The 20,514-nt window shown below is 43.7% G+C and overlaps 1 protein-coding gene across 19 annotated transcripts in view; it reads right to left on the reverse strand.

Moving 5' to 3' along the window:
- Positions 1 to 20,514, reverse strand: part of KIAA1217 — a 370,991-nt gene that overhangs the window by 66,800 nt on the left and 283,677 nt on the right. For 16 of the 19 annotated variants that reach the window (XM_080974354.1, XM_080974365.1, XM_080974370.1 and 13 more), the window contains 2 exons: positions 15,202 to 15,400; positions 12,976 to 13,069 (listed from right to left, as the gene is read on the reverse strand). In XM_080974354.1, coding sequence (XP_080830480.1) covers positions 12,976 to 13,069; positions 15,202 to 15,400 — 293 coding nt within the window. Of the gene's footprint in view, positions 1 to 5,872; positions 6,210 to 10,865; positions 11,003 to 12,975; positions 13,070 to 13,776; positions 13,913 to 15,201; positions 15,401 to 20,514 lie in introns of those variants that run through there. The other 3 variants (XM_080974363.1, XM_080974362.1, XM_080974364.1) reach the window with 3 other exon arrangements.

The following is a 20,514-nucleotide window of genomic DNA, read 5'->3' on the forward strand; positions in this document are numbered from 1 at the left end:
ATTCTGCCTGGGTCAGAGGAATGTGCCACAACGTAGGCACCGGCAGATATTCCTGTCGACCTCCCCGCGTCTCCCAACCTCTGCTGATAAGCAGGCGAGGTCCGGCGATTCTTCTCAGATGTATGAGAGGAACACACCGTTCTTCCTCTCTCCCCTTTGGTGTCCCCAGGGAGGGGAAAGAAGCAGACAGAAAACTATTTACATCATTTATTTCTGCCTCTTACATCAGTACAGAGAATCATGTCTGCACTCAACAACAGCAAGAAGGAAACTCCTCCCAAGTACATCCAGTACGGGTCATATGACACACACACACTGAGCTAACATCCGGTGCTCAGTACAGAATGGACTGCCCCTTTGTTCCCATGGCAACAGTCACAAACATCCTGTCTGGCTTTCCAGCCACAAGCAGCTGGCTGAGCTGCTGGAGCCTTTGCTTGCTGCAGCATTGGTGCTTTATGGTAACAATGCCATCTGCATATGGAAGACACCTTGCTCCTAATCCAGGCTTCCTCAAACTCAGCCCTCCAGATGTTTTTGGCCTACAACTCCCATGATCCCTAGCTAGCAGGACCAGTGGTCAGGGATGATGGGAACTGTGGTCTCAAAACAGCTGGAGAGCCGAGGTTAAGGAAGCCTGTCCTAATCTCTCGACGACAGCTCCCAGAGGCTTCATACCGATGGCAAATAGCATGGGGGACAAGATGGAACCCCCCGGGACACCACATAACAGTAGCCTTCCATGAGTACTTTCTGGAGATAGGTGCGAAACAACTGAAGTATAGTGTTCCTCAAACCCACCCTGAGATGGCTCTGAAGGATGCCATGGCCAACAGTATCGAAAGCTGCTGGGAGATCAAGGAGAGAAAGCAGGGTTGCATTACACACACACACACACACACACACACACACACACACACCAATCTCTCTTCTGATAAATGTTATCAGCAAAGGTGACCAAGGCAGTTTCAGCTCCATGACCATGCCTGAAGCCAGACTGGAACAATAAAAAAGTGACCATAAAAACAGAAATTCAAAAATAACAGGGTTCTTATGGGCCAAGAAAAGCCTAGGCTAAAAATGGGCATCTTCACATGTTGGAATTTGTTGTTTTTATTCTGTAATTATTATTGGTTTTTGAACATTTTACTGCTTTTGAGCTGCCTGCACTGTTTGTGAACATAATATTGATATGTTGTACAAACAAGGTTAAGAAGGTTGGAAAATATTTTTTTATCTTTTCTAACTTTGAGTTTGAGGAGAAATAACCTTGCTATCTTTCTACGAATCCAGATGTTTCCATCCTTAAGGGTTTGATTAAAGACAGCAGGAAGAGGTGTTATAAAACATTCAGAGATGAATTTTAAGACTTTGCAGTGAAGCCAACTTTGCAAAGTGTTTTACAGTTTTTCAGACCTTCAAGAGCGAGTTCAAGCTCATTAGCCTTCAGCATTTCTCCGTCTTCATAAAGGAGTCTAGAGAAATGTATCTGTATTCAGTAATTTCCATATCCAATAAGCTATTTTCATTGTAACGAGTTTCGGGCTCTATGATTTTATGAAATGCTACCACTACCCCCAAATCTCATAGGAACAGTTTCCAAAATATGCAGTTATCTACAAGATCAACATTTTTTCTTCAGCACAACAGAGGCTGCAATATCCATTTTCCAATTTCTTTTTATATTTTAGAAAAAAGAACGAAAGAAAATGCATTAGTAACTGATCTTGCAAATCAAAACAAATTCAGGCCTGCCTGGCTCTCCTATATACTAATTCAGCATCTTTGGAGTTTGTTGTGCTTCCATATTTGCAATTCTTTGTCCTCTGCCAAAGCCAAATAAAACTATAAAACAGCTTCAGATTAAAACAAGAACAACGAGAAACATAACCTTTTCAGTATCAAATGGCATTGTCAAGCAACCTGATTTTTAAAGATATGTTTTCTATTATAAGACTATGGAACAGGTTAGCATGAAACTAATACAAAAGAAAAGCAAAAGAATGCACAAATCATCCTTTGCCATTTGTACAAGATTACACCTGTAAGCAGATGTTGTATTAAAAATAAGAACACTGGACTTCAGGGGGAATAAATATATTGCATTTTCACTTTCCCCCCATTGCTTTCTCTCCAGCTCACTAAAGGAAAATAAACATATTGTGGCTTATCGCCTCTCCCCACCCTGACTCGATCCACATATAGCAAGATACAAATATATTTGCAAATCTTATGACACTGGGTTCTTAAGCATTGACAAATATTCATACACCACAGAATTGGTAGGCTGCTACAGGCTCTGGTGTTCCTACTTAGGCTGGAAAAAGCTGCTATATTTTATCTAGTTCCTTTGATTAGTGGAATACTATAAGTTGGGACCATGCATGCACATACACCATACTTTTAGAGCACATGACTTTTTGCAAAGAATCCTGGGAACTGCAGTTTACCCCCACAGTACTGCAATGCACGGCACTCTTAAGCTATAGTTCCCATAATTCTTTGGGGGGAAAGTCATGTGCTTTAAATGTGGTTTAAATGGTGTGTACACAGCCAGCTGAGGGATAAAGTATATGCACTGTATGACAAAATTTCTATGTTCAATCTCTAGGTTTTTTGTTTTTGTTTTTAGAAAAGATGGATACTGAGTGACAGGACTCCTCTGCCTGAGGCGGTAAAGCCATTGCCAGTCCAAGTGCACAGTAAAGGGTTACTCTGACAGGATATAGGGCAGCTTCCTACTTCTACAGTAATACAGTGGTACCTCTGGTTAAGAACTTAATTCGTTCTGGAGGTCCGCTCTTAACCTGAAACTGTTCTTAACCTGAGGTACCACTTTAGCTAATGGGGCCTCCCGCTGCTGCCGTGTGATTTCTGTTCTCATCCTGAGGTAAAGTTCTTAACCCAAGGTACTACTTCCGGGTTAGCGGAGTCTGTAACCTGAAGCATTTGTAACCCAAAGCGTTTGTAACCCGAGGTACCACTGTAGAGACTACTAGCGTGTGACAGTTTTAAAGCTAGGGTGGTAAATATGCATAGGCCAAGACATGGTTGGACTGAGTCTCATGACTTGACCAGATAGCTTCCCTGGAGAGGGGGAAAACAAGGCTGAGGAATGCAAACTGTGAGGGTGTCTGCCTTGGACCCTTTCATAGCCTTAACACCCAACTGCAGTTTCCCTCAAACTTTCCCACAGAGTGCAGAGATGCAGGATAGCTCCTCTTCATCAGGGCCAGAAACATCTCCCCCAGTCTATTGTGCTGTGACACCCTGCTTCAAGTTTGGCTGGAAATGTCCCCTGACCAATCCTCACCCAGGGCTGGCCCTACCACGAGGCAGCGTGAGGTGGCTGCTTCAGGCGGTAGATGTTGGGGTGTGGGGCAGTCTGTGGCGGTGAGGTGTTAAGAGAGGATTGTGTGCCCCACAGCCTGCCCCACACCCCCTAAGCCAGCATGCTGTCCTCGGGTGCAATGAAGAATGCTGTCCTGTTGTTAGCATTGAAGTAAAACTCAACTACCTGTCCAGGCAGCTTCACTATGCATGGAGCGGGAGAGGATGCCATCTTGGCCTTTGTGTCAGACAGCAAAATGCCTTGACAGGAATAATGAGCGCAGAGTTATCCGATAGCAGGTTATCGAGTGCTACAGAAAAGGTCTGAATAAAGGCATGAGTTTTGAGAAAGGAAATGCTAGTGGCCAAAGAGCAAGGAGTAAGTAGCAACTGCCAAGGCCACAGAGGCCTGAACAACAAACAGGTCATTGGAGTGGTTGCCTTGCCTGTAAGCAACATGAAATACAGAGCCAAGGGGGAAAGCATTCTGGGAAGGGTATGAATCCAACTTTTTTTTCTTGAACCAAGAACAGTATTGTCCCTTTAATTAGAAGTTTGAGAACCGCTGTTTTTTTTTTTACTTTCTGGGACATGGTGAAATGCTGCCTTAGGCTTCATTATGCCAAAATGTAATGAAATACGCAGAACGTTCTATAGCAGCAACCACAATGGCAACGTTAGCCTACAAACCTGAGGAAAATATGTCTAAATTGGGGGCTTTTTACAGTGTGTGTGGGAAGGGGGAAGTGCCCCAAATCACTCTCTGAAAGAAATTCTAGAGAGCCCAACTGGGGAATGGAGTCTGTGTGAGACAAACAATCTATGCCTATAGCTCTAATTGCCAAGATGAGTTGCTGCAGGGGTCACCCGTGTGTCACCCTTGAGAAGCACATAGAGCTGATGAAAGAAGTCTTTCCCACTTCCTCTCTCAGTTCCAGGTGCTTTTCAAGGTTCTGATTAATTCACCGGAACCCAACTTTTAACCCAGATCAATTGGGAAAGTGAAGTGTGTGCCTGCACACTTTCTCTTTTGCCATATCTGTGGTGGTGGTGATGGTGGGGAGGGGGAGCTGATCTGGGGCAGGGGGGGGAGGGAGAAAGAAAAGTGACCAGAGGGTGGCACTCATGACACTTGCTCAAAACTCCAAAAAGGTGGCTGACCTCTGGCTTACTTACTGCACATGGGGGGAGATACCTTCCACATTGCTACAAGAACTGGCATGGATATTCTACAGTGAAAGGACCCCACGTGCTCCGTCCTTCCAGCTAGTGCAGTCATGGTGGTGCAGCACCCACAATTTGGAGGAACTGTTTGCAGTTTACACCTCATCAATGGTGTAGAACCAAATTTTGAACTGGAGGTGTTCATGGTGGCAGGCCCCACAGCCACCCACCAAGGAGCGTCCAAAAATGCAGGCGGTTGTGTCGACCCATTATTACATATGCACAGATACAACCACCCTCCAAAGAGCAGGAGTACATAACACCACCCAGTTTTGTGAGCATCAAGCTGAGTGTAACCTTCTGCATAGATTCATGAGTGCAAGTTTTGCTGCTCTCGGTGGTGCTTACTTCTGACTGCATGCTCTCAGCTTCAGCTTGGAAGGCACGTTGGTCTTTCACAAAAAAAGATGTTCAGCCAGCTGGAAGGCAGCCGCCAGCTTTTAATTAGAAACGCAAACGGTCTTGAAAAGAAGGTTTTCCATTTAAACCATTAAAACATGAAGTAGGAACCTCATCGAAGAAAAAAGAGAGAGAAAGAGGAAATATCCAGCTTTTGCCACCCCCTTTCCCCTGTGCTAACCTGTCACAAACAAAACTGAAAACCTCATTCTCATTCACTTGGACTGAAGATGGTCCAAGAGTAACAAGGTGCTCTCGTAGATGATGCCATTACTCCTGCTTCAAAAAAGTCCTGGAACTGAACACCCCAACCCAACGCTATACCACTGGATCCTGAGGTAGAAATGGGGACATACAGAATGGCTTTCCAATTATTAGGTAGCATTTGCACTCCCCCCCCCCATGCCTCAGCCACCACCACATACATTCACTGTCTTTCACATTTTAGCAACCCTTTCACCTTTACTAGTGATCCACAGATGCCTCACTGAAGTTGCTACATCCCAGGTGAAATAAAGGCATCCACCACCACACCCAATCAACATCCAGACCATACTTCATGGCTGTTTGGTTTTAAACAGCTAATTCGTTAAGGCCTGGCTTCCTTTTGACTGGACAGGAAGCAGCAAATTAACAGTTCATTTGTTACTTATTAGCCCACTCTCCTCGCAGAATCAGACCCAATACGTCAGAGACAACATTTAAAAGCTCAGGGAGGCACCTGGGTCTGAACAAATTCAGAGCACAGTGGAAACCAAGCGAGCATATTTCATTCCTCCCGTTATGCGTCAGACAAAATTATAGTTTTGCTTTCTCAAGATTATGCCAGCCTATAACCTCCCTTTAAAAAATAAATAAATCTATAAACCATTTAGCCCCACACAAATTTTGCATCTCTCTCTCCACAGCCGTGGCTTACCTTACATGCTCCAGAAAAGCTCACTTTTCTAGCAGGAGTCTTTGAGGTAGTGCAACACTTGTGTCTAATGCTGCCCTTCAGGTCTCCCAAAAAACTGAACTGACATGCTCCTGCTTGCCGAGAGAAGTTTCAGCAGGGGAAAAAATGAGGAGGTCTGAAGGAGGAGCTGCCGCCTCATTCAAACGATTTCACGGCCATTTGGAAGCTTTTGCTTTCACTGCACAAAAGTTAAATCTGAGCATAGACGGCGTTTTCCTGCCCTGTTCCGGAAATCAGGATAACCAAAACCAATCCTGAGCTAACAAGAAATGCTTCTTCCATGTGTTCTGCTTGGCAGACACCACAAGCCATGGCAAGGAAACACGTGATGTTTATAAATACAATATGGCTTGTGTTGTCATAACCTCTCAATGACAAAGCACTAGAAAGAAGCAGACAGCGATGCTGCGGGAAGGATGAGGTTTGGTATCCTGCGGACAGTCGATATCGAGCCGACGTGCAGTCACATCTCTCCCCTAAAGTAAACAGAGTCCCACGCCAAGTAGCAGGAGCAGAGAAGCACCATATGGGACCTTTTAAACCAATTCGAAGGAGCCTCAGCCATACCAGACTTTTAAAAATACTAATTGCTTAAATATCTGCTTTCCGTGCCAGATAACGGGTCCAGTGTTGCAACTCTAAAACAAACGACTTGTTTGCAGGGATTGCTGGCAGTTCTGCAATCCTGATCCAGGACATTTGCCTGACTTCTTCTCTTTCCTCCTTCAAAAGAAAAGGAAAGGGGGGTGGGGTGGGTGGGAAGGAAGGAAGGAAGCACTTTTTCATCTTGCTTTTCTGGCTTGATTTATTGAATATAAGAACATATGAGCCCTGCTGGATGTGGCCAAAGGTCCATCCAGCCCAGCATCCTGTTCTCACATTGGCCAACCGGATGCCTGTAGGAAGGACACCCTCTGCCCCTTCTGCAGTTTCCAGCAAGTGGAATTCAGAAACATGCAGTGGCGGGAGAACGTAGCCAATGCGACTAGCAGCCTCTGACAGCCTTATCCTCCACAAATTTGTCTAAGCCTCTTTAAAGCCATTCAAGAAAGAGGGGGGCCATCGCTCTATCTTCGGGGAGCGGATTCCACAGGTTAACTATGCTCTGTGTGAAGTTCTCTCTTTTGTGCGTCTCGAGATCTCCATCACTCTGCTTTATTGGATGTCTCAGAGTTCCAGCATTATGAGAGTGGGAGAAAACTCATACCCTTCTATTATATCCTCAGCTGCTGGCCTTCCCCCCCAACCCCTAAAAAGCCTCCAGATATTACAACCGATCTATATAGATGAGATACTGACTGAAATGAGCACAAGGGACAGGGCAGTCCTGCTCACTGCAAAAAGAGCCCTTGGAGCGCATCCTCTGAGCCCAATTCTTCCTTGATCCTTTGAGCCCCTGGCTGAAGAGATGCAAGAAGTAAGCCAGCCATTACACTTACCAGGCCTGGTCATGTGTGTGTGTGTGTTTGTGCGGAATTGACACGCTGCCCCATTTTCTCAGGGGTGCTCTCCAGTGTCAAGGCTACATAAAAACCAGCAGCTTAAAGCACAGTAAAGACATCCACACACCCCACATTTCTGCATTTCAAGTCACATTTGCCCATTGTTGTACACACCTGAAAGGGTGTACAACAAACATTTTATGTTTGGTTTCCTCATGCCTGTCCCGTCCCCCAGCTCCCCTCCTATTGAAGGAACTGCTTTCTGAGCACATGCAATGGCTAACGCGAATGTACACACCTCAGCTTAACTGAGAAGTGAATGTGCCTCACATCTTCAGATCTGATGGAAGCCAGTTGGAAGGGAAATGCATCAAACGGCAGCATCTCACAAGAAACAACAAGATAGTTGTGGATTGTAGCTAACCTCCACGTGTACGTGGCTTCAAGCACCAGCAGTTGGGAGCACATTGTAGCCTGAGCTATGGCATACACAACCCAAGACAGCAGCATACTTGCACCCCACCATTTTGGGGGGCCAGAGGGATTCATTTCTGTATGTTCGGCAGTCTTTTGCCATTAGCAGAAATTTAGTCATTTGCCATTAGCAGAAACTGAAATCACTCATCTGTATGGGCCCTTAGGATGTCCAAACACAAGCATTCCACTTTGCAAATGTAGGAAACATATCCAACTGCTTTAAATAGGCTGTTAATATATTCTTACTAGCCATGAAGCTTCATGATGGGCAGGCACAAAACTAGATAACAAGAAAAATGGCCAGGGCAATATATAATTTTGCTTATCAGTGATGTAATATAAACCCCACCCTCCAAAAAAACCATGCAGAACAAATATACTCACAAAGTTTCAAGCAATAAATGACATCTGTGCAATCTCTGGTTTTGACCTAATTTTAATTCTCCCCCTCTCTCCGTCTCTCAATTCAGTGGAGCTGGTCTCATGCTCTCATTTCATTCAGTCCTACAACTGTCATCAGAAACATGGAGGGGAAGGATCTGCAGCATTTCAGGGAGCTTCTTGAAAGTCTTTATTAAGTTATGACTTTCTCACATTTAATAAAAGTTAAATTAAAATACGTGTTTAATGAAGTTCTGCTCACGACATGCACTGGCTACAATAAGCTCCAGAAAAATTAAAACAGCAGGAGGGGAGCAGTTTACGCTCCTGAATGTCTTTGGCGGTCCTGTGGATTCTGCACATCTAGTTTAAATTTGATGCATTTTTCGCTGCAATCATACGACAGTTTCACGGCTCATCAAATTTGCAGCTCAGTTCACTGATGCTCCAAAGCCTTTCATGCCACCGTTTCTCCCCTATTTATCATTTCTATAGCATACTCATTTCAAAGTGTAACATGCCTTTGCATCTATCCTCTAAACAACCCAGTGAGATAGGCCACTATTATTCCTGTTCATAGATGGCTACCAGAACTGAGACTTGCCCAAGGCCACAGAAACAGTCACTGGCAGAGTTGGGGCACGTAGTCTTGAACAATCCTTCTACAAACAGTGATTCCTCAGGAATGTAACCCAGATTATTCAGGGGAAAGTATGTACCAGCCATTAGATGAAATTACGGATTGCATAAAATTGGGTTTGAGAAGAACGTCATTTATTGGAAAAACGGCTTTCAAAAATGTGAAAATTGCTTAAAATTTTGGTGAAATATTGGAAGTTCTGGCCACTAGGGGGAAACCTTCACCAGAAAGTTTAACCGTGGGTGGTGGTGGGGAGGGGGAGTAATATGTAAAAGTTACCAAGTGGTGGGTTTTCTCTGTACAGGGGTACCTCGGGCTACAAACACCTCAGGTTACAAACACTTCGGGTTACAGATTCTGCTAACCTGGAAGTAGTACCTCAGGTTAAGAACTTTACCTTAGGATGAGAACAGAAATCACACGGCGGCAGTGGAAGGCCCCATTAGCTAAAGTGGTACCTCAGGTTAAGAACGGTTTCAGGTTAAGAACGGACCTCCGGAATGAATTAAGTTCGTAACCAGAGGTACCACTGTAAACAACTGCATGAGCACTTCTTACAATTCTGGTGATGGAACTGGAACTTTACCTAATGACAGAATTAGTGCTGGTGCCAGGATATTTTGTGCTGTAGGCAAGGCTAACTACTTGCACCCCAAATACAGATAGCGTGTGTGTGTGTGCACGCGCAAGATATAACAAAAAAAACTAATCTGAATATAACTGTGTCTCTTTTGAGGTCTGTGCCCTAGACAGCTGCCTAAGTTGGCCTAATGACAGCAGACGCCTTGGCTAGAAGTCATTGTTTTTGCAAATACGTGAGTGAATAGAGAATTTAAGCTGCACAAAACAGGAAGGTAAGGCATCAATGTAATACATGTGGCAGGTAACAGTTTTTCATCAGCAAATAGATACAATCCCATTTCCAGTGAAAGAAAGGGTTCAGTGTGGCTCTTTAACAGTCTGCACCTGAACTTTAGACACAGTGGCACTTATTATTAATTTACTCTTCCTGAAAGAAACTGCGTATGCAGTGAGGAAGTGGAATGAATTAATACCTTGAGTTTCCCCTCCCCCCCCCAACAGCAAGGGTAATAACATTTTCCAGAAGGAAAAAAAAACGCTTCCTTAGATTTAAGCAAGGGATATGTATGTCTGAGGAATAGAAGCCATATAAGAGATAACCCTTAAATCCAGCTTCCCCTTCTGAAAAGGAGTAAATTGGAAAATGGGAAGATGAAAAGGAGAAGGTGGACAAGGACGGACCTCCATGGAAAGGCTTCGATCGTGTGTTTGGCATTTCTTGCCTCTGAAGTGGTTTTACCCTCTACAATCAATACCTGACGCCTGGAAAGGATGGCCGATCCTCCCGGATACAAGTCTTGCTTGGGTTAAAAAGTAATTAAAGCAGTTGCCCTCCAAGGCAGCAAACATTCTTTCCTTGCAATCTGTTCTGCTGGAGCAGTTCTAAACCAACAGCACCCTGGGCTGGGCTGCCATTTGAAGGGAAAAGGAAGCTGAACTTGATGGTGGAGAGCAAATTTTCCACACCCAGCGGTCGTCCCTAATAATGTACCCAACTTTATTCAACAGCATATTATCAATGGCATACAAATGCAGCCGGTCCTTCTGTCACACTGGGTCAAGCTAACTATATATATATATATATGAATGAGAAATCTTATTACAACTAGAGAAGCATTAAGAGTTCCAGCTTCTGAGGACGGAAGAACAGTCCCGCCTGTTACTAGATGTTGGACCTACAAAGAAGTCTTTGCTTTGTGCACATAAAACTCCCGCTTGTTCCATTACAAGTACAGGGGAGCCAGGGAAAGATACCTCACCCAGCTTGCCTTTCACTATCCTGCTAATGTTTTCTCCATGCTGCTTCACCGATGCCTCCCCTCCTCCTCCTCCCTGCCCATTTTTTATGAGCTAAATGTAACAAAAGCAGGTAACTGGGCGCTTCTTCCATGAGGTCTCTGTCCCATCCTGCTAGGTTTTTAGAGGCACTTACCTGAAAGAACCGTTCCTTGAATGTGAACGCCATTCTGTCCATCTCCCCAATGGCTGCCCAAGTTCTGACTCTGCTTAGCTCGTGAAAGCTAATAACATCACAGCTCCAAGCGAGCTGGCTGCAGATCAGGAAATGAATTTTCTTGGCAGAGGTGCACATTTTAACATGCCACCTGCCGTGTGACATACCTCCACAGAGTCACTGGAGAGCCAGGCAGAAGCAGAGAGAGAAACCGTTTCACAGAAAGCAACACCTCGCTGCCCAGCGTATATATATAGAAATTACCAGCCCCTGCTACGTTAATAACTCCAGCAAGGCTTTAATGCACTCAGACTCCAAATGCAAAGCACCGAAGTGGGCGTGCAAGAAAACTCTGAAACAGATGCACGGTTATAAAGGCCGTATTTTTACAGGTGGTTTTCACAACGTTTGACATCCGCTTCAAAGTCCTATATGACTTACTAAAAAACCAAGCGGCCCACAAGGTAATAACACATTCCTTGGCCCGATACACTTAATGCATTTTATCCAGAGGAACATACATCAAAGAATATTTTCCTTAAGGAAAGATTTCACCTGAACAACAACAAAAAAAAGACACTTAACAGGGTTTCTCACGGGCAGCAAAAGCTTGCCGCCATTTTAAAACGGCTATTTTGTGCCAGCGGCCATTTATTACTTCTTTTGGAATGAGGTGGCTATGAAGGTGTGGCCTTAAATAGATCCCAGACAAAAACTAACTAGTTGCACCTGAATCCTGTCCCACATGCTGAAGAGATCCCACGTGCAAATCGATCACCTTCAGCACAGGGACGGGGAAGGTTTTCCAGACTGTGGGCTGCAATCACTCACAGGAGAGCTCCTTGGGCCTGCATGCCATTGGTGCAAAGGACCAAAGGTAAATACTGGCGTAGCCAGAGGCAAACACAGCCTAAGAAACAGATGTGACTCTTATCTTTCTACATTAGGCCACATTCTCCGAATGCAGAACCCAGAAGTTTATAAACACAGAGGGAGAGATGTCTCCATCCAGGAAGGCAAGAGGCATCACCACAGTCCACGGTCTCATTCCAGCCTGGCAAAACCACTTGAGGTGAAGGAACAGGGAGGATCCATGGCCTAGGGAGAGGGGTTGTAGCCTAGGCAAAATTCCAGGGCTAACAGAGAATTTGGCCCCAGATCCTGAAGTTCCCTACCTCTGCTTTAATATTTCACAGCTGGCCAGGGAGAGCAGCCGCTAGCTACATCAATTTAAATTACACAAAGCACCAATAAATATTTGGGACTGTGTCTCATCCACATCAATATTGACAAGCGGAAGTGTTAGACCTACAATGAAAACCTCACTGAGCAAAACAGGGCTTGCTCCCGAAGTGACTACATAAGAGGTTTTCGTTTTGGCATAAGTTGCACATGTGCCTAACTCTCCCAACTTAAACCAATGTGAGAGCAAGGATGTAAGGATTATGGGACACCAATCAGAAGAGGGTACAATCCAAAGCATATCTATACAGAAGTAAGTCCTACTGAATTCTCTAAGGCTTATTCCTTATTCAATAAGGCTTATTTCTGGGTTAGGAGTGTAGCTGTAGTCAGCAACACTTTGCCTCCTAGAAGGCAGTATGAAAGTATCTTAAGATTCAAATAAACTGTCTTGGTTTGGTTAACCAGCTGATGGCAGATCCCTTTCCCTTTCAAAGTATGATTTCTCACCACCAGGACTAAACAGTTATCTCCTGGAGTAGACACTGGTGGGAACCCTGATTAACACTTCACAGAGGTTTCTCCTAACCTCTGTTGTGTTAGATTGTATTATGAGATTCTGCAAGAACCTTGGTAAGCACCAATAGCAGTTACTACTGAAGGAGAGGGTTGAGGACTCCCCATCATTTACTAACCAGTAAGCAAACAACAGAATTGGTATCTGCACTAGAAATCGATCAGCCCTTGAAAGGAGCCATTGTGGCAGATTTTCAAGCATTATTTAACAGTAGACATTTGGGGGGGGGGTGTTAAAAGATAAGTGCAGGCATGTATGCTATCCCATGCAGGTTTTTAATCCTACAAAAAGAGACAATTAGAGAACAAGAAGAAAAAAACCATGACTTACCCTTACATCTCCATTTACAGCTCTGGGCATGTGATTGAAAGCATGTGCAGGATCTTTGTTGTAAACTTTAAGGAAAGATCTGTCTTGAATGTTCCTAGAATTGAGAACAAAACAAAGTAACTAAGAATCAGCAATAAAGAGATTTGAAATAACATTAGTTTGCCCAGTTTGCTGTTCCTAGCCCTAACAATTCAGGTATCACCATGGTAGGAACCAACCAATGAAAAACTCTCTACAACAGACAGACACCTCAGCTCTTACTTATCCCTTGGGAGGCATAATTCTTTCAGAAGAAATACACACCCTTTCAAATTAAGATATTTTTCAGTTTAATTAAAGCTCCTGGGTGCAGGGACTTACGAAAGCAAAGCCCATTTTACATTTCAATTAAGTTCAGTTGTTCTTCACCAACAATGAACTCAGATTTCCCCTCCTTTTTGTAATAAACGTAGACCAAAATAAAACAACATTTTTTAAAAAGAAAGCAGGAGAATACTTGCACATATTTAGTCTCCCATGACCCAAATCCTATGCTTGATAAGGTAAGTCCTATGAATTCAGGAGGACTTACTTCTGAGTATACATATCTGGAATCCAGCTGCAAATCATTTCTACACATATTAACCAATATCAGCTCTGTCAATTTTGACTCAAAATGGGCAAAAGGCAATAGAGAGGAAAGAGCTTCCTTTTCAAAATTAGTTTTAAAAAGTTTAAAGATAAGTTTACAGTTAACCAAGCTATAACATTGATGCAACAATTTAAAAAACCAGTTGTATTCCAGTCGGCTTCAAAACCTACCTTACGAACAGTTTATGGATTAAACAATCCCAGCCTTTTTCTCCTTCAGGAATAATCGGCCACAAAGACTGCAATCTAAACACACTTATGTCCTCTTAAAACGACGCTGCCTTTCATTAAACACCCCTGATCTCCGGAGAATTTGCACATAAGACTGAATTCCTTTGCTCCAGGTGCAGCTACAAGTTTAGTGGGCTGATCTTAATCACTGGGATTATCGGGGGTGGGGGTGGTGGGGAGAACACATGGTGAAGGATTTTTGGACAGGTCTCGTTTCTTTTAAAGTCGCACTGCAGTTGGTAATTGCCTTGAATCTGTAACTAGTCAGAACTTGCAGCATTGCTGCTGTTGACTTCAAGCAGCCTGTCAGGAAAAGCAGAGTGCTGAAGAGACAGATCTGCCCTAGCAGTTAAGAAGCATAGGGTTAATTAGACATTAAACACAATTGAGAGTTAGCGCTGAAGGGTAACCACAGCAAAATGCCCACAGACATCCCTCAATGTGCTCAGGCTGCAGACACCCCCCCCCCCCGTAAAGCACATTCAAAACAGTTCCTTTCCCTCAAAGAATTCTGGGCACTGTAGTTCACTCCTCACAGAATTACAATTCCTAGCAATGCTAGCAAACGACAGTGTCCAGAATTCTTTGAGGGGGGGGAAATGTGCTTTGAATGTGCTTTAAAGGTGTAGTGTGTACAACAGTCTCGGGCACAAAGTTCACACATCCACAACACTATTAGCCACTTTTCAAGGATGGATCTACGCTCGGAGCGTCTTAAGACAATATACTGATTCAGACACAACAGGAAAAGCAAGCTGCTCATATACATATTCCTCTTCCTACACCGTATTTTTCGTTTTATAAGACGCACTCTTCCCCTCCTAAATAGTAAGTGGAAATGTGTGTGCGTCTTATGGAGCGAATGCAGGCTCCATGGCTTCAGCGAAAGCAAGGCGAAGCCTCCGGAGCACAGAGTTCTCCATTTCTCCTGCCACTTCGCTGAAGGGGCGCTGCGCAGAGAGGGGGAGAATATTTTTTCCTTGTTCTCCCCCTCTAAAACTAGGTGCGTCTTATGGTCAGGTGCGTCTTATAGAGCGAAAAATACGGTAATTTAAAACAGAGACAAGAACCTGTGCCATTCTGACTGCTTTTAGACTACACTCCAGCCATCTCCTGTCAGCATGGCCAGTGATATAGAAAGCCAAAGCTGCTTTCTATCTTGGGAGTTTTCCCATTCCTCTTGTAGGAAAGATGTGAAAAATTGTGCTTGGATAACAGGAGGATTTAGAGAGAGACAAAAAAAAAAGTGAAGTCTTCCTTTCTGATCTGTAACCCTTTTACATTGTACCACGTCTTAACAACACAACCTAACCAAAGCAACATTATTCTTATTGTTATTACTTACTGACTTACTTACTGACTTACCTTACATCACTTAATTCATAATAGATATTCCTGCTCTCATCCTTGATGTATATTGCCACACTGGGGGACTCCAGCATTTTCATTGTCAGCTGCTGGGGGAAGGCACTTACAAAAAGGGCACGGATCGTATCTGTGCTCGTGATCTCATTGGGCATCCTTAGCTGTTTAGTTTCATCTCCGTACTGAAGGTACAAAACACCTATGAGGACAAAAAAACAACAAGAACATCTTGGTTGACATGAATGAAGTAGGAATATCAAGCTTCATTCTGGATACGAGTTAAAGAGGCCTGTTTGCACAAAGGGCTCGTGATACATATATCAACTCTCTAATTCAGTATTGGAAAAGGAGTATAATTCTCTGTGGCTATTGATTATATGCTCTCAAGAAGTACAGATGCTGCAAGGAAGGTTTTTATTATTATTACTATTATTATTCTGTTCTTCAGCCAGGGCCATTTCAGTCTTGCAACTGAAAGGATACTTTTTCGGGTGGCTCAATATCTGCCGCAAACCTTGATGTCTGGCAAAGAGAGTTAAAAACCTGCAGAATGCTTCACCTCGGTGGTTCAGCATAAATATCTTAGTTTTGTCATTCTGTCCCTCTCATGCTGTGTGACTAGCATGATGTCTGGGTTCTTCAATGATGCTTGTTTGCATATGCCTTGGGCAAGTCAGAAGAAACCTATTCTAAATGTGCTTTTAAATAGTAATCCGGGGGAAGGCTTTGCTGGTAACTACGATGGGCTCTGGTGGAAACTGTCCCTCTCCTCACTTAAAAAAGCACTACCGTGGGTATTTGCGACAGCAACAGAAATGGGAAACTGATTTTTGAGCTTTCCAGATTGCTTTTACAACGTTCTCGCCATTTTGCAAGGCCACAAAGGTTCCAGTTGGCCAAGCCTTATTCTCCCCAACTGAGCGTCTTGAAACTGCTTGGAGGCAGGGATGGGGGGTTGGAAGACTTGAGCCTGAGCTGATGAAAACGTTACCTCTCATTTGGTTTGGTTTATTAATGTATTAAAGTCTTCCTACTTGATCTCAGGATAGGATACATATTTCAACATTTCAGTCGCATATGCAACTTGATAAAGCAATAGATGAACTTGCTTGCCTTGATGAACAACAGATTGTGTAGAAACTAGCCTACTATACTTAGCTAAAAATGTACATTTGCTGCTTCTCTTAATTTTGCACCTGGCCTCACACACCACTGGCTTGTCGCCCTCAGAAGGTTTACAGAAGGGAATGCAGAAAAAGGCTCCCCATTCCTGTAATATAGGAACATAGGAAGCTGCCTTATACGGAGTCAGAACACTGGTCAATGGAGGTCACCTCTGTCTACACTGATTGGCAGATGTTCACCAGGGTCTCAGGCAGAGATCTTACCCAGGATGGAATCTGGGACCTTCTGCATTGAAATCATGCACTCCACCACTAAAGTCATTATCTAATGATGGGATCTGCATCAGTCCACATATCCCTCTGCACATTTCCCCAATGACTTGTAACTGATATGTGTGTGTGTGTGTGTGTGTGTGTGTGTGTGTGTGTAACTTGACAATATTGCATCTGAATCCCCTCTCACCCCCTACAAGCCAATGAACATGGGATTAGGATGGTGAAGCACTAACACCATCACACCACATGCTTTTCAATCATACATTATCCAAGAGGTTCTTTCCACAAGTCCCATCAAAGACAGAGCAAGACACCATCCCTGCTGCAGACAAATATTAGTATCAAACAGGCAGATTCAAAGCACTCTTTTTGGCGCCTGCTTAAAACAATTTTGTTTAGGCACACCTATCCAGACACGTTTTAATCTTTTTACCGTTGGTAGGTTTTTTTTAAAAAAAAACCACACACATTTCATTAAATGTTTTAAGTATTTTCAACTGATTTTATTGATAATTTTAATTTTCATGAAAACCACTTAAGAGGCTTTTCTACAATCTGCAATGAAGTCTGAAATAAATTTTGTATATCTGGATAGACAAAGATAACACAGCACCCTTCCTCCAGGCATGAATTCTTCAGAGACAAGCAGAGACCTTCGATAACAATTAATACTTCTTGTAATGTGAGATAAGTTTGTTGGCGTACTGTCAGGGTTTTTATTGCCGTCCTCAGCACTAGCTTTTCCAGCTTTTCAAGGCATCCTTTCAGAGCTTGTCTTAAGGTCACCTTCATGATCTTTGTGGTATTTCTAGCCTGAGGCCTTAAGCATTATTTTCCATTAGTTATTCTCACCTAGTTATACACACACTTCACACTTTTAAAAAGAAAGAGGGCCTGCACATAATCTTTCAGCTCGATCTGCTGCATAAAAAAAAGACAATAGCTAACCCAAAGTTCCTGGTACACTTTTTCTTTTTCTTTTTTGCTCCGGATTTTAAAAAAAAAGGTGTATGGTTTTGCTCACCTGGATGATGAAATTAAGTGCCAGGCTTAAAGCCAAGTAATCAGCCTATAAAAGTGACTAGGACTTAGACTGGGAAAGCAAACAAGGAGAAGAGTGAAACAACTTAATCCTATGCATAATTTGTCAAAAGCAAGCTCCACTGTGTGCAAGGAATAAGCAACGGAGTTTATTCTCCAGAATAGGTGCGAAGACTGCAGTGCAAACTTTTTGGCATGACTCTTGGGCTCTTGGTATTCACTGCTGAGTCCTGATGGCAAGGAGACCTGGGACATTTTGTTTCCAGGTACCGCTCCAGCGGGAAGGTAAATGGCATTTCCATGCACTGCTCTGGTTCGCCAGAAGTGGCTTAGCCATGCTGGCCACATGACCTGGAAGCTGTACGCCGGCTCCCTCGGCCAATAAAGCGAGATAAGCGCCGCAACCCCAGAGTCGGCCACGACTGGACCTAATGGTCAGGGGTCCCTTTACCTTTACTGATGGCAAGGAGACCTGGGACATTTTGTTTCCAGGGCACCTGATATCTACAGTATAGACTTAGGCATCCAAGAGAACTACATTACCTAGGCTCCATGGAACCCAAGACACAATGTGGCAGCACTCTAGCTGCCAGTCAAAGAAAGAAGCAGCTGGTGCAGGGCTCAGTGCAGCTGAGCAGTGGCACAAAACCAACCCAATAGGGATTATGATGATTCAGCATCTAGCCAATGCTTTTTCCAATCTTACAAGCCAGCAGCCAGGGTCACAACTGGTCTGGAGAATGGTAAGAGGCTCACGAAGCTGGTCTACATGGGAAATTGCACCAAATGGGATCAAATATTGATCTTGTGACTACTTGATCTATGAGCAGCAACAAAACTGCTCATAGCAGGGTTCGATAGGTTTCAAATTGGATGGGGGACTGTGCGTTGAGTGAGAGTCCTGCATTGTTGACCCTCCAAGTCCCTTCCAAGTCTACAATTCTATGATTATAGGATGAGTTTGGAGATACCTGCTGGGGCTTCCTCAATCTCTTTGGGGATTGACAGCGTGTGCAGGACCTCTGATTACCTGCGGAAGGGCTGTAGCTCAGTGGCAGAGCACATGCTCTGCATGCAAATGGCCGCAGGTTCAATCCTTCACGTCTTCAGATAAAGCTCATAAGGACCTTTGCCAGAAAAACCTGGAGAGCTGCTGCTGGGCAGTGTTGACAGTTCTGACCTAGATGGTCCAAGGATCTCACTCAGTATAAGGCAGCTTCCTATTTGGAGAAAAGCTAATGGAGAACCCATTTCCCTTCTTTTTTCTCTTCCCCTCTGCCCATTCTTTTTCACGCCACTCCTTTCACCTATTTAGTTCACTGTGTCAGGTGAAGCTGTGTCATCCTGAAGTTGCACCTGTGGGAAAGCAGAAAGGCCCTTGAAGGGAGCCCGCAGTTTTATGGGGAAGGGTTGGATGCAGAGCTGTCAACTTTTCCCTTTTCTTGCAAGGAATCCTATTCGGAATAAGGGAATTTCCCTTTAAAAAAGGGAAACGTTGACAGTTATGGTTGGATGGGTTGGGGAAAGAAAAGGCTGAAGTTATTACAGGCCAGATATTTTGGATTTCAAGCTCTTTTTTTCACATTGCTGTATTTCCATTTTGTAGAAAACAGCGAATTCCCTCCCAAAAGGAGACATAACATGAATACCTGCTGCAAATGACAGATGAAAGAGTTGCATGAATTTACATTACGTTTTTATACTGGCCTATAAAACGTAAGAAGCCAGTGAGGCTATCGAATAATGTTTTTGGAGATTAGCACGGCTTGTGTGGTGTATGTTTGCTGAGGTAGCCATGCTAAACAGCATTTTGGCTCTCTCAGTTGCCTTCTTTCAGGTGCATTCTCAAGATATCTGCTTACACACAAAGGAAGAGCAGATTAAAGGAAGGGACAAATGTGATTACACAGCTTTATTCGGGACGGTGTGTGTTTCAGCTTCCCCTGGGTACACATTCCAGAAAAAGACACAAGCACGATTAATGAAGCATAAACCTTAAAAAGAAAAAAAAGAAAAACCCCCAGCAGGCAGCAACATACTTGCTGATTAAGTTCGAAGAGGGAGTATTTTTGTCCTGCTAAATGTTTATGCAAAGATAAGGAATATTCCTTTTAAAATCCTATTCAGCAGTACAAGGAGGAAAACAAGGGAAATGTGGCCACCTTTGGGCTATTTAGTTTCCTGGGAGCCTTTTGTTTCAAATCTGGAACTGAAGTGAATTGTTTGGGGCTGGGTTTTTTTGTTTTCTTGAAGTCTTGCCAGTCAGGTTTTAATGTAAAGTATTTAACCAGAACAGCAAATATTTGCACTCATTTTCTACATGCACCAAGAAATCAAGGGAAAGCACAAGGACAAAACAGAGGTATGGGCACGGGAAGCTTCATGAAGACTTGTTCAGTCTGCAGGAAATTACACCTGAGAACGGTTCAAGTGAATGGGAGCTGTGTAAGAGCATGGATGGTCTCAGGAGGATAGGTCAAAAGTGAAGCGATTGGGAAACCTAACATTGAGTCTACTACAGACCACCAAACCAAGAAGAGGATGTACTAAAGTAACTTGCTGATGTACTCTAAGTCAGAACCTCTGTCTATCTTCTTCAAGGAATCCTGGCAAATGGGCAAAGTGCTGGAAAGCCATATTTAAAGAGTGTTTAAATCGACTATTCCTCATAAAACCTGAATGAAGTTTAAAGTTAGGTGCCACAGGGCCCTATCCTGGCCCTGGTACGCTAACATTTTTATCAGTGACTTGGGTTATCAAGTTTGCGTATGATTTCTCGGAAGACAGGAATAAAATGGAATGTAAAACTAGGCTGGGAATAATGAAATGAAGCCAACAGAGACAAATGTTCTTCATTTGGGGAGCGGGATCC

The sequence above is a fragment of the Podarcis pityusensis genome, assembly GCF_964106645.2.
Source record: "Podarcis pityusensis genome assembly, chromosome: 12".
NCBI lineage: Eukaryota > Metazoa > Chordata > Lepidosauria > Squamata > Lacertidae > Podarcis > Podarcis pityusensis.